Source organism: Rutidosis leptorrhynchoides, chromosome 5 (assembly GCF_046630445.1).
Source record: "Rutidosis leptorrhynchoides isolate AG116_Rl617_1_P2 chromosome 5, CSIRO_AGI_Rlap_v1, whole genome shotgun sequence".
In the NCBI taxonomy this organism is placed as follows: Eukaryota; Viridiplantae; Streptophyta; class Magnoliopsida; order Asterales; family Asteraceae; genus Rutidosis; species Rutidosis leptorrhynchoides.
This window is the reverse complement of record NC_092337.1, coordinates 34843017-34857515: the sequence shown is the minus strand read 5'-3', so window position 1 is coordinate 34857515 and position 14499 is coordinate 34843017. Positions and strand designations below refer to the sequence as shown.

General features: G+C 34.9%; 1 protein-coding gene across 1 annotated transcript; it reads left to right on the top strand.

Moving 5' to 3' along the window:
* Positions 1–772: 772 nt before the first annotated feature.
* On the top strand, positions 773–4229 carry LOC139848519 (uncharacterized). Its single transcript, XM_071838248.1, has 8 exons — positions 773–979; positions 1382–1563; positions 2060–2344; positions 2434–2492; positions 2697–2733; positions 2828–2899; positions 2984–3308; positions 3858–4229. Exons 1-8 carry the CDS (start codon positions 773–775, stop codon positions 4227–4229), a joined length of 1539 nt encoding a protein of 512 aa, XP_071694349.1.
* Positions 4230–14499: the final 10270 nt, after the last annotated feature.

Genomic DNA, 14499 nt, shown 5'->3' with positions numbered 1-14499 from the left:
ATCCTCGTCCACATCATCAGGTACCATCTTCAAAGACACTACTTTTAGCAAAAATCATACTAATACTATACTAATAAATATGGTACAATATTTCTAATTTACACACACTACTATATTATTTGAGTATAAACTAATTTAAGGTAAAATGTTTCATAATCATATCATCTTATTTATATTTCCATATTCTTATAATCATATTAATTAGGTACCCTAATGTGATTATTTTCTATCCATACAAGTAAATTAGCATAATAAATATAGCACTTTTGTTTTAGACACTATCAGTTATCTTCACTATAGTTCCTCATATCAGATAATTGAATATACATATGCATACATGCATGATGCCAAAAGAACCCAACTGTTGTCTATAGAATATCATAGGTTTATCCAATTGTTTGTCAATAACGTATAATGCCTAAGCATTTTTTACAACCAATCTTGCAAAATTCTTCAAGTCATATAGCAAAAGGTGCCATGGTTTGGAATTTTATAGTTGTCAATTTTAAAATATATTATATTTTATACCAAAATTGTGTATTCTTGTTGTCAAATGATTTTATAAAGAGTAATAGTCAAACAAGACAAAAGTTTCAAACTTTAAAATTGTCTACCCATTTATTCAAAAACACTCTATACAAAATATGAAAGCATTCATCTCAACGTTTCTACATTTATCAAAACACTAATAATCAAAAAACACAAAAGACTTCCCATTTTTGTTAAAATCGATTGGAACTCCAATACCAACAAAAGATAATCATCAAAATAGATGAAACAGAACATGCTTTCAGTCAAATCAATGTTGTTATTGCTGCTAACGGTTGGATTTCATTGTATTGTCCTTGAAGCAGGAAGTAATAATGGTGAAAATTCGTCAATGATATTGGCTGGAAAAAGAACCAGAAGGAAAGACCCTATTAATCATTTTAAGTATTATGTTGGTGGATGGAACATTACTGATGATCATTACTTTGCGGTAAGTATACCTGGAAATCGGGTCGGGCTGGGATTGGGTCCAAACGGGTAGGACCCAAATTGGTCCCTTTTTTTTAACAAACCCAAATGGGTAAGTTACCAACCCAAACAATTATCATTATAGTGATGTTTCAATAAGAAATTATGATAAATTCATCACAATTTGTGCATTTTTATGTTCAATGTTACAAATACAACAATTGATGCACAATCATGATAGTAATATCACCTATTTACTAATAAAAAGGCTCTTAAGTTTGTTGCAAATAAAGTAGAACAATTGTTAGATATATGTTTTAATTTTTGACCCATTTTGTCATCTCTGTTATTCCATATGGTCTTTCGTTTGTTCAAATATTGTATAATCCTGTTATTTTATATTTAACATATTAAATTAATGCAGTCAGTATCATATTCAGCTGCTCCCTTGTTTAGCATTGCCGCAATTTGGTTCGTGGGATTCGGCATATCGTTGCTCGTAATCTGTTGTAGTTACAGATGTTGTCGAAGAAACCCATATGGCTATTCTCGAACTGCTTACGCAATCTCAGTTACCTTCCTCACACTCTTTACCATTGCTGCAATGTGAGCAACTGTTGGACTTAATTAGAGGTGGCAAAATGGACGGGTCGGGTTGGCCTATAGCACATATTCACCACACACTTAAAACAAAAATTCCCTTATTTTGCAAATTCACACATGATTATTTTCTTTCTCCATTAATGTTGAGTTCATGGCCCATTTGACCTTTTCCATTCTAAGGGTAGAGGTGGCAAAATGGACGGGTCGGGTTGGCCTATAGCACATATTCACCACACATAAAACAAAAAATCTTTTTATATTGCAAATTCACATATGATTATGGTCCAGCTCTTAGTGATGGACCATTCAGCATTTAACACACTTGTTTCTGACCTCTTAATGACATGATATTGAATGGTTTAGCATTCAGTGCCGAATCATTCAGAGTTAAATTATTCTCTTAATCATTAGTCACCTAAATTTAATCATTAGTCACCTAAATTTTGTGTAACATCCGCTTTAATTAATATAAAACCCCAATTGTAACTTTTAATTTTAGTGTTGGATGCGTGGTTCTCTACACGGGTCAAGGAAAGTTTCATAGTAGTACTACTGATACGTTGGGCTACGTTGTGATGCAATCGAAAAATATTAGTTATAACCTCAACAACGTGTTGGATATTCTAGCTACGGCAAAGGGTATTGGAGTAGATCAAGTTTCTTTACCTATAGATATAAAGAATAACATAGATCGAGTTGATAGAATGGTAAGTAAAGCTGCTAGAGACCTCGAATTTGACACCGAACAGAATCAAAAAGATATACAAAATGTTCTGAATACTGTGTAAGTACATACTTCATGGTACCACATTTTTTTTCAAGCAGTTAATTATGTGAAGTTTGGCTTGTTTAATGCTATTGTTTTGTCTGTAGGAGGCTTGCGCTCATAATTATCGCTGCTGTAATGCTTCTTGTAGCTCTCCTTGGTTTTTGTAAGTCCGAAATCTCATATTTTCGTGGTTTTATCTATTTTCTTTTTTTATAGTTCTTTTGTTGCTAAAGATGCTATCTTTTTTAGAATACATGCTTCTTATAGCTCTCGATATATACTTATTAAACCTAAAGTTTAGCTTCAAAAATTTGAACTTTAATTAATCTTCTTGTAAACAACTTATGTTCTTGAGTACTGGTTTTAGGGACCTCCATATTCGGGATGCAAGATCTTGTTTACATGTAAGTGGTAATCACAAGTGTATGTATTTCACTATTTCAGCATGTTTTTGCTTGTTTATTGGCATCACGGTTCACGTGTTGATCAAATTTGCAGACTGGTCGTATTTGGTTGGATTCTTATCACAGCTACATTTATCTTATGTGGCATATTTCTCACGCTTCACATGTACGTCCATATCCTAAAACACAAATAATTTACATTTAAACGCCTTTTTGTCTACTAACGAAATAGATGATATTGTGATGTCAGCATTATGGGAGACACATGTGTTGCAATGGATGAATGGGTTCGAAACCCTACGGCTCATACCGCATTGGATGAAATTCTTCCGTGCGTAGACAATGCGACAGCTCAACAAACCTTATCTCAGAGCAAAAATGTGACTTTTCAGTTGGTAGAAATAGTGAACAAAATCATTACATATGTTGCCAATAATGGTCCACTACCCATACCTGGTTTCCCGTATTACAACCAATCTGGACCGTTGGTTCCCACCCTTTGCAACCCGCTAAACGCTGATGCAACTGATAGGAAATGTCAACCTGGTGAATTGGACGTCAGTAATGCAACACAGGTAGCTTTTCTAAACTAAAACCTTCTTGATTCAACTTCGACTCTTGAGTCAAAGCAACTACAATTTTTGTCATATATGATATAAAGATATTTCTAACGACGACCTTAAGTGATGTCGTTAAAAAAGGTAGAAGGTTTTCCCTGTTCGGGCTACCTGAGAGGGCGAGTAATCCAACCCCATACTCTGATGTAAGGGCTATCGTTAACACGCTTTAAATATTGTACAACTTGATAACTGCCCATTTTGTAAGTAAAAAAAAATAACCACCTTGTACAATGATTTGATGCACTAAAACTATAGCCGTAAGGGTCATGTGTTTGACCTCATAAGTCAAACTGCACCATTATGCAACATTGACTTCTGACCCAAACTAATTTCAGAATCTTGTAAATTGCACTTGCTAAAATTATTAAATAAAGATAGAAATTCATATCGGATTTAATATAATTTGGTTTATAACAAATTTGACTCTAGTAAGGTTTAATTTGGTCTTACAAGTCAAAGTGCACCTTTTAACTTCAATGATTTTAATGTACACTTTGTTTACAGGTATGGAAAGATTATGTATGCCAAGTTTCTGCAAAAGATATGTGCACGAATGTGGGACGGTTAACCCCAACGATGTATGACCAGATGTCGGCTGCAGCCAACGTGAGCTCAGGGTTGAAAAAATACGGCCCGTATCTAGTTGGCTTACTGAATTGCACTGTTGTTAGGGACACATTCACCGTGATTCACACGGATCATTGCCCCGGGCTCATAAAATACAGCAGGTGGGTTTATATTGGTTTAGCCATGGTATCTGCAGCTGTTATGTTCTCGTTGTTGCTATGGGTTTTATATGCTCGAGAAAGAAGGCATCGAAAGTATACAAAACTTATGGTTGCTGCTACATCATCTGATCAGGTGAAACAAGTGTAGATATATGCCGATGAGCTTATAGTTTGATTGTTAAAGATAGACTTTTTTGCTCAGTTAGTCCTTCAATTATACACAAAATTGCAATCCGAGTCCCTCAAGTTTTTTTTTGGATTTTTGAGTCCTTAAAATTACAAAATTTTGCAATCCGAGTCCCTCCGTCAGTTTGCAGTCTAAATTAGCCGTTAACCCTTGACATGTGTCATGCATGTGAGGGTAAAATTGTCATTTTACTCTTTTCTTCGACCTTTTTGCTCCGTTAGTCCTTCGTTTATAGACAAAATTGCAATCCGAGTCCCTCAAGTTTTTTTTTTTTTTTTGAAAGGCCAAGGTATAAAATCCAGATCTGAATCGAAGGGTATAAAACTCAAATCTGAATCACGGATCTGAAAACTAGATCTTAAAGGTTTGAACTTGATAAACTTGAAACCCCGTCTCAATTGATTTTATTTATTCAACAATCTGTTATCACGTAACCATGAATTTCGAAAAATCAAGATGCAAATCCAAATCGTTAATCCAAATCTTCGATTTTGTGTGATGCAATTTCTCCCGTGTCAACAATATGTAATTTCGTCAGTGATAGATACATGTGGGTTTGTGAAACCCACTTAGAACTCAAAATAAATATTGGAGACACACACGTGATGTCATAACCCGACCTTAATCATAAGGACGAATACAATAACATATGATTTCATCGCGAGGTATTGACCTCTATATGCGACATTTTTCAAAAACTGCATTCGTTTTTACAATACAAACCATAGCTTTTATTACAAATACAAGGTTTAAACAACTTAATAATGATTACCGTTTAGCGATAATCTTAGACTTACAAACTTTACATGTGATAATAACAATACGACCTCCAACATATTTTACATTACAAATCCTCCGATATGCAGTTTTATTTTTGACACAAATATGCATACTCAAGATCTTGCTTAAATTCAACATGTTGCAGCGGAAGCTTTTAGTTATCACCTGAGAATAAACATGCTTAAAACGTCAACATAAAGTTGGTGAGATATAGGTTTAATGCCGGCAGCGTTATAAATATAGACCACAAGATTTCATATATAAACGTTTTAATAAAAATATTCTAAGTTGTTGAGCACTTGATAACCATACTTAACATTTAATCAACGTCGCATATTCCCTTTATTATGAAATCTTACTACACCGTACCAAGTGTAGTTACCGAAACGAAGTACTGTGCAACCGTTGAATACTGGTCGTCCAGTCCGGTTGGGGTTGTCAGGCCCAATAGATCTATCAACAGGATTCGCGTTTACAATACCTCATGTAAATAGTAGTTACCAAGTTACAGGAAAGTATGCCAGTGGTAAAAATCAACGTAGAATATATATTTTTAATCACTTGTGTCCATAACGTAAATCATAAAATGCATGTATTCTCATCCCGAAATATTTAGAGTTTAAAAGTGGGACTATATACTCACGTTTTGCCTTGAAGGTAATAAACACGACTTGGTCTCCGATTGATATCACAAACCTAACCATATATATAATATATCAACATATTTTCTTTTCAAGTAATCGTTATATATATATATATATATATATATATATATATATATATATATATATATATATATATATATATATATATATATATATATATATATATATATATATATATATATATATATATATATATGTACTTTTAATACTTTTAATATTTTCTTAGTCCGTAGTTAGCAGTCCGATGTTAGTGGTCCACAATTAGTTGCTTAAATAAAATAAATAAAGACCCCATCGTATTCGTATTGATCAGAATTAATCTCGACCCATGGTACCATGTTGTCAAGTGACTTGTTGCGTACATAAAGTACCGTGTTGTCAAATGACGTGTTGCGTACAATCATGAGGTCTTATGATTAATCTTCTCGTGTTGTTTACGGGTGGTCCTGAAATATATAAAATCAAATCATAAGTAAATATATATGAAATATCATATTAATTAGAAATATATGATTAATTTAATTTTTCTCCAAATATTTTCGTAGCTAAACTAGCTTCGGATACCCGATCTTGTTTTAGTCTTAGTTTCTTCATTACAACTCCGTTTTTGTTGGTTTAACTTGCCACTTCCTTGGATCGAGTCAAATTTTAAGAATATGAACTGAAAATACCTTAGGTTGTATTCGAAATCACAGGTTATAGGTCAAACTTTGGTGAAACTTATGAAAGTGATCATTTTCCATCATAAAAACAACATTTAATGATCATTTTTCTAAAAATACTTAAACTTTGAGTTAAACCATGAAATTTTTATGTGTTAACATATTCATAAGAAATATCATTTTTCCAGAACATGAACTTCCAATTCAAAGCTTAAGGTGGTTTTTAATTATCCAACCCAAAACAGCCCCCGGTTGCACTCCGACGACGTAGATTCAGTTTTTAAGATGTTCTTTGTAAAACCAAGTTATATCTTGTTAAGTTAGCATATCATTATGATATATTATAGGTCTTGAAGTGTTTTAAAAGTTAAGTTAGAAGGATCTATTTAGTTTGCAAACAAGTTTGAAATCATTCAAACTATGTTCTTGTTGTTAAAATTTTACAACACAAAAAAAGATAGCTATATAAATATGAATCGAATATGGTTATGAACAAGGTTACTACCTCAAGTTACTTGGACAAAGTTACTGTAAAAGATGAGAAAAATCCTAGAATCAAAAGAGTAGTGGAGTTGGATTGAAAGGTTGGAAGTAAACTTGTATTTTTGGAAGGATTATTGAAGTTTTCTTGTAAGGAATTTATTATGATGATTAAGGCTTGTTTTTGAAGCTAGATCTTCATGGTTATTTGAGATTGTAAAGAACACTTAAGGTTCCTAAGAGTGTGTTTTTGGTTAGAGAAAATGTGTAGTAAAAATGAAAATGGAATGGAGTATAAATGGTGGTGAAAAGATGTATAAATTTGTAATATTGTGCAAAAGTCTTGTAATATGCCAAATTGATTAATCATGCATGCTAAGATCCAAAATTGGCTGACTCATGGCTGCTAATAAAGTGATTGTGATGTGTATATACCAATAGTAAATACGTATAGAAGCTGGGTATGATGCGAGTACATATACCCTAGATATACGTATAAAAATCTTGAGAAAACGGAACGAGGATTCAAATATAGCTATCTTTTGTAAATATACTTATATTGTTTTATGTATATAAATCCTTTAAAAGTGATAAAATACATATCTATACGATACATGTATAAGCATTATAAGTTTTAAGTATTTAAGTCGAAGAACGTCACATATAGTTATCGTTTTGAAAACTTAAGTTAGTAGTCTCAAAATATACTTATAACTCATTGTTATTAGTACACAATGAGATGTTAAAACATTCTTAGATCATGTTAAATATATAAAAATACATATATATACACAAACGTATAATTATCGTATGTTATATAGTTCGTGATATCATCGGTCAAATTGGACGGTCAAACGTTGTGTAAAACTCTTTTCAAAAACATAAGTCTCAACAATTTAGATTGCTTATCATGTTGGTAAGGTTTAATTTATGTAAATATTAATCTTATAAGTGTAAAACGATCGGAAAAATCCGGGTCGTTACAGTACCTACCCGTTAAATAAATTTCGTCCCGAAATTTTAAAGTTGTACCTATTTTGCGTTCTCGGGAAACAAATGTGGGTACTTTTGTTTCATCTGATCCTCTCGTTCCCAAGTAAAATCGGAACCTCTTCGAGCATTCCAACGAACCTTAACGATTGGTATGTTGCTCTGCTTGAGCCGTTTAACTTCACGGTCCATGATTTCGACTGGTTCTTCTATGAATTGTAATTTCTCATCGACTTGGATTTATTCAAGAGGAATGGTGAGATCTTCCTTTGCAAGACATTTCTTGAGGTTTAAGACATGAAATGAATTATGTACTCCGGCGAGTTGTTGTGGTAACTCGAGTCGATAGGCTACCGGTCCGATGCGTTCGATGATCTTGAACGGGCCTACATACCTTGGGTTCAGTTTACCCCTTTTTCCAAAACGTATTACACCTTTCCAAGGTGACACCTTTAGCATAACCATGTCACCGATCTGAAACTCTAATGGTTTCCTTCGGACATCCGCGTAGCTCTTTTGGCGACTATGGGCTGTTTTCAATCTCTCCTTGATTTGTACTATCTTCTCAGTCGTTTCGTGTATGATCTCGGGACCAGTTAATTGTTGATCTCCTACTTCATTCCAACAGATAGGGGATCTACACTTCCTTCCATACAGTGCTTCAAATGGTGCAGCTTTAATGCTCGCATGACAACTGTTATTATACGAGAATTCTGCTAATGGTAGATACTTATCCCATCCGTTTCCAAAATCAATCACACATGCCCTGAGCATGTCTTCAAGAGTCTGAATTGTTCTTTCACTCTGCCCGTCAGTTTGTGGATGATATGCGGTGCTCATATCCAAACAAGTTCCCAGGGCCTCCTGTAGTGATTGCCAAAACTTTGATGTAAATCTACTATCACGATCGGATATAATGGAAATAGGTATTCCATGCCTTGAAACAATTTCCTTTATGTATAATCGTAATAGTTTCTCCATTCTATCCGTTTCCTTTATAGGCAAGAAATGTGCAGATTTGGTGAGACGATCAACTATTACCCAAATGGTGTCATAACCCCAGGCAGTCTTAGGTAACTTTGTGATGAAATCCATGGTAATACCGTCCCATTTCTATTCTGGGATTTATGGTTGTTGAAGTAACCCTGACGGCTTCTGGTGTTCTGAAGTTAAACATTCCCCAACATATGTTGCAACATCTGTCTTTAAATTAGGCCACCAATAATGCGTCTTAAGATCTTGATACATCTTTCCAACTCCATGATGTATCGGGTATCTTGTCTTATGTGCCTCATTCAATATCAATTTCCTTAATCCACCCAACTTCGGTACCCAAATACGATTTGCAAAATATCGAATTTCGTCTTCCCGTATAAGGAGTTGCTTCTCATACTTCTTCATTATTTCATTTCCTATGTTTTCTTTAGTAAGAGCTTCTCGTTGAGCGTCTTTGATTTGTGAGTTAAGATTCATGCTAATTTTTATGTTCATCGCTCGTACTCGAATTGGTTCCCGTTCCTTTCTGCTTAGAGCATCGGCCACTACATTCGCTTTCCCGGGATGATAGCAAATCTCACAATCGTAGTCGTTTATCAGCTCGACCCACCTACGTTGCCTCATGTTCAGATGTTTCTGATCGAAGATATGTTGAAGGCTTTTATGATCGGTAAACACAGTGCATTTAACCCCATATAAGTAGTGTCTCCATATCTTCAATGCAAACACTACTGCTCCCAGTTCTAGATCATGCGTCGTGTAATTCTGCTCGTGAATCTTCAATTGACGAGATGCATATGCAATAACTTTCTTTCGTTGCATAAGTACGCAACCAAAACCTTGTCGCGAAGCGTCACAATATATCTCAAAATCATCGTTCCGTTCAGGTAACGATAAAATAGGTGCTGTAGTCAACTTCTTCTTCAGTAATTGAAATGCACTCTCCTGCTCAGAAGTCCATTCGTACTTCTTCCCTTTTTGCGTTAACGCTGTTAATGGTTTAGCTATTTGGGAAAAATCTTGAATAAACCTTCTATAATAACCAGCTAAACCCAAAAATTGGCGTATCTGCGTTGGTGTCTTAGGAGTCTCCCATTTTTCAATGGCCTCAATTTTAGCTGGATCAACCTGAATTCCTTTGCTACTAACAACGTGGCCAAGAAATTGCACTTCTTTCAACCAAAATGCACACTTAGAAAATTTTGGCGTATAACTGTTCTTTTCTTAACAATTCTAATACCAACCTTAAATGCTGCTCATGCTCTTGCTCACTCTTAGAATAGATAAGAATATCGTCAATGAAAACGATAACAAACTTATCTAAATACGGACTACAAACTCGATTCATGAGGTCCATGAATACAGCTGGCGCATTAGTCAACCCAAACGGCATAACCAAAAATTCGTAATGACCATAACGTGTCCGAAAAGCAGTTTTCGGAATACCTTCTTCTTTGACACGTAATTGATGATAGCCCGATCTTAAGTCGATTTTCGAGTACACACATGATCCTTGCAGTTGATCAAATAAGTCGTCAATTCTCGGTAGTGGATATCGATTCTTGATAGTTAACTTATTTAATTCACGATAATCTATACACATCCTAAAAGATCCATCTTTCTTCTTGACGAATAAAATCAGAGCTCCCCACGGTGAAGTACTTGGTCGTATGAATCCACGGTCCAGTAATTCTTTTAACTGACTCTGAAGTTCTTTTAACTCAGATGGTGCAAGTCTATATGGAGCACGAGCTACTGGTGCAGCTCCTGGTACTAGATCTATTTGAAATTCTACAGATCTAAATGGAGGTAATCCCGGCAACTCTTCCGGAAAGACTTCAGGAAAATCTCTTGCCACAGGCACGCCATTGATGCTCTTCACTTTTTCCTTCATTTCGACTTTATTAACATGTGCTAAGATAGCATAACACCCTTTCTTCAAGCACTTTTGAGCTTTCAAACAACTAATGAGTTTTAGCTTTGAGTTACCCTTCTCTCCATAAATCATTACTGGCGTTTTATCCTTACGAGGAATGCGAATTGCCTTCTTGGCACACACAACTTCAGCTCCTATTTTGGACATCCAGTCCATGCCGACTATTACATCAAAACTTCCTAATTCTACGGGTATCAAATCAATCTTAAATATTTCTCCGGCTAAATTTATTTTACAATCACGGCAAATTTTATCGGCTTTAATTAGTTTACCATTAGCTAACTCAATCATGTACTTAGCATCTAGAGGTAATGATGAACAATTCAATTTAGCGTAAAAGTCTCTACTCACGTAACTTCTATCGGCACCAGTATCAAATATAATAGATGCGGATAAGTTATTAATGGTAAACGTACCCGTAACAAGCTCCGGGTCTTCACACGCCTCTCTAGCATTAATAACAAATGCTCTTCCACGTGCAGATCCATTATTCTTCTCAGGATTCGGACACTGGCTCTTATAATGACCCTGTTTCCCACACCCATAACAGGTAACAGTGGCCAAGGCAGTTCTATTTGCATTAGTGGCAGGAGTCTTGGTGCCATTTGTATTTGTAACAGGAATCCGACAATCTTCAGCAAGATGACCCCTTCGATTACAATTTTCGCACACCACATTACAATAACCAGAGTGATGTTTGTGGCATCTGTTACATAAAGGATTTCGTCCTTTGTAACCTGAGTTCGAACCGCTACCCGCACCTTGCGTGGTTTTTTGTTTCTTGTTGGATTGTTGATGATTACCTTCCCACTTTCTTTTGTTTCCCGATGTCTTGACATCGGTGTTCTTATCCAGAATAATCTGGTCCATCAACTCGTTCGCCATGGTGATGGCTTCGTGAATAGTCTTGGGTTTCGATGCTATAACATTTGCTTTGACATTTTTAGGCAAACCATCTTTGTACAGTTCTATCTTCCGTTCTTCGGTTAGTACCAATTCAGGACATAGCAAAGCTAATTCCATGAATCGCTGATTGTAGTTGGTGAGTTCAGTACCAACAACTTTCAGGCTTCGTAATTCAGCTTCCAACTTCCTAACCTCGTTCCTTGACAATACTCGTTGATTAGCATTTTTTGAATTCTTCCCAGGGAGTATCATAAGCTACATCTCCTCTTACGGCCTTCACATAGTTTTTTCACCATGTGAGTGCACTATCTTGTAAGGTGCACGATGCATACTTGGTCATGTCCTTCTCAATACAACCACTGATTTTAAACACAGACTCAATCTTTTCGATCCACCGGGTTAAACCGACTAGTCCTTCTGTTCCACTGAATGATGAGGGCTTGCAACCTTGAAAAGTTTTGTAAGTACATCCCACACGAGGATTTGGGTTAACTGCAGCACCTCTCGCAGCCTCGACCCATAACATTCTGTCGTCCACTCGCTGATTGATGAGTTCCTCGATTTCTTGTTCCGTCATTCGGTTCAATCGCGCCATAATCTTCAATAAAAATAGAAAAAAATAATTATTCACATGGAATATTATAGATGTAGTATATATTTATAGTACATCGTAGCTTATTAATAATATGAACCAGTTATTATTATAAAAGCCTTTTCTTCTTATTAGCGTTTTATAATTATACCTAGGGTAGTACCTACCCGTTAAAGTTCATACTTAATAGCTTAGTACAGAAATCAATTACTATCACCCAAATAATACTCAACCATGGAAAATTATTGCATTTCACACTTCACTATTTTACATATGCTTATCTTACATCAAACATTAAGCAAACCACACTAGTAATATTATACAAAACGTTATATGATCCCATGGTTTAAAACAACAGCGCATCATTTAACCCAAAGCGTTTGTGTTCAAAGAAATCGCTTAAAGGTTATCCTGGTTGTCTCCCTGCGTTTTGGCTGAGGAACCGAAGAACTGGATGTCGGGATAGAACTAATAGGAATAGCGAGAATAGGTGTGGAAGTATCTGGTGGAGTTGGTGCCACAACATCCTCTCTAGACTCGGGATTTGGATTTTCCATTTTAGTAGCCTTTCGTTTCTTTCCTCGTTCGAACTTGTCTTTCGTAATTTCCTGTATTTCTTCCTCCTCAGGATCACTTTCCGGTTCCTCTTCAATTGATTCATCCGAAAATTTTGAGTCTTCCCCAAAGGTATCGTTTTTATAATCGGACAGGTTAATGACTGGAACACCATCTGAAGATTCTGGTTCGGAGTCGCTGAATGTGATAACAAGTTCTAAGCCAGACATCTATCACATAACAACTAGCACGTTAGTACCACATAATATTTACATATTAATTTTTTTAACCAACAAGGATAAGCAATAGTTTTCGAAATCAAACACGGTCAAAGTCCAGACTCACTAATGCATCCTAACAAACTCGATAAGACACACTAATGCAAATTTTCTGGTTCTCTAAGACCAACGCTCTGATACCACATGTCATAACCCGACCTTAATCATAAGGACGAATACAATAACATATGATTTCATCACGAGGTATTGACCTCTATATGCGACATTTTTCAAAAACTGCATTCGTTTTTACAATACAAACCATAGCTTTTATTACAAATACAAGGTTTAAACAACTTAATAATGATTATCGTTTAGCGATAATCTTAGACTTACAAACTTTACATGTGATAATAACAATACGACCTCCAACATATTTTACATTACAAATCCACCGATATGCAGTTTTATTTTTGACACAAATATGCATACTCAAGATCTTGCTTAAATTCAACATGTTGCAGCGGAAGCTTTTAGTTATCACCTGAGAATAAACATGCTTAAAATGTCAACATAAAGTTGGTGAGATATAGGTTTAATGCCGGCAGCGTTATAAATATAGACCACAAGATTTCATATATAAACGTTTTAATAAAAATATTCTAAGTTGTTGAGCACTTGATAACCATACTTAACATTTAATCAACGTCGCATATTCCCTTTATTATGAAATCTTACTACACCGTACCAAGTGTAGTTACCGAAACGAAGTACTATGCAACTGTTGAATACTGTTCGTCCAGTCCGGTTGGGGTTGTCATGCCCGATAGATCTATCAACAGGATTCGCGTTTACAATACCTCATGTAAATAGTAGTTACCAAGTTACAGGGAAGTATGCCAGTGGTACAAATCAACGTAGAATATATATTTTTAATCACTTGTGTCCATAACGTAAATCATAAAATGCATGTATTCTCATCCCGAAATATTTAAAGTTTAAAAGTGGGACTATATACTCACGTTTTGCCTTGAAGGTAATAAACACGACTTGGTCTCCGATTGATATCACAAACCTAACCATATATATAATATATCAACATATTTTCTTTTCAAGTAATCGTTATATATATATATATATATATATATATATATATATATATATATATATATATATATATATATATATATATATATATATATATATATATATATATATATATACTTTTAATACTTTTAATATTTTCTTAGTCCGTAGTTAGCAGTCCGATGTTAGTGGTCCACAATTAGTTGCTTAAATAAAATAAATAAAGACCCCATCGTATTCGTATTGATCAAAATTAATCTCGACCCATGGTACCATGTTTTCAAGTGACGTGTTGCGTACATAAAGTACCGTGTTGTCAAATGACGTGTTGCGTACAATCATGAGGTCTTATGATTAATCTTCTC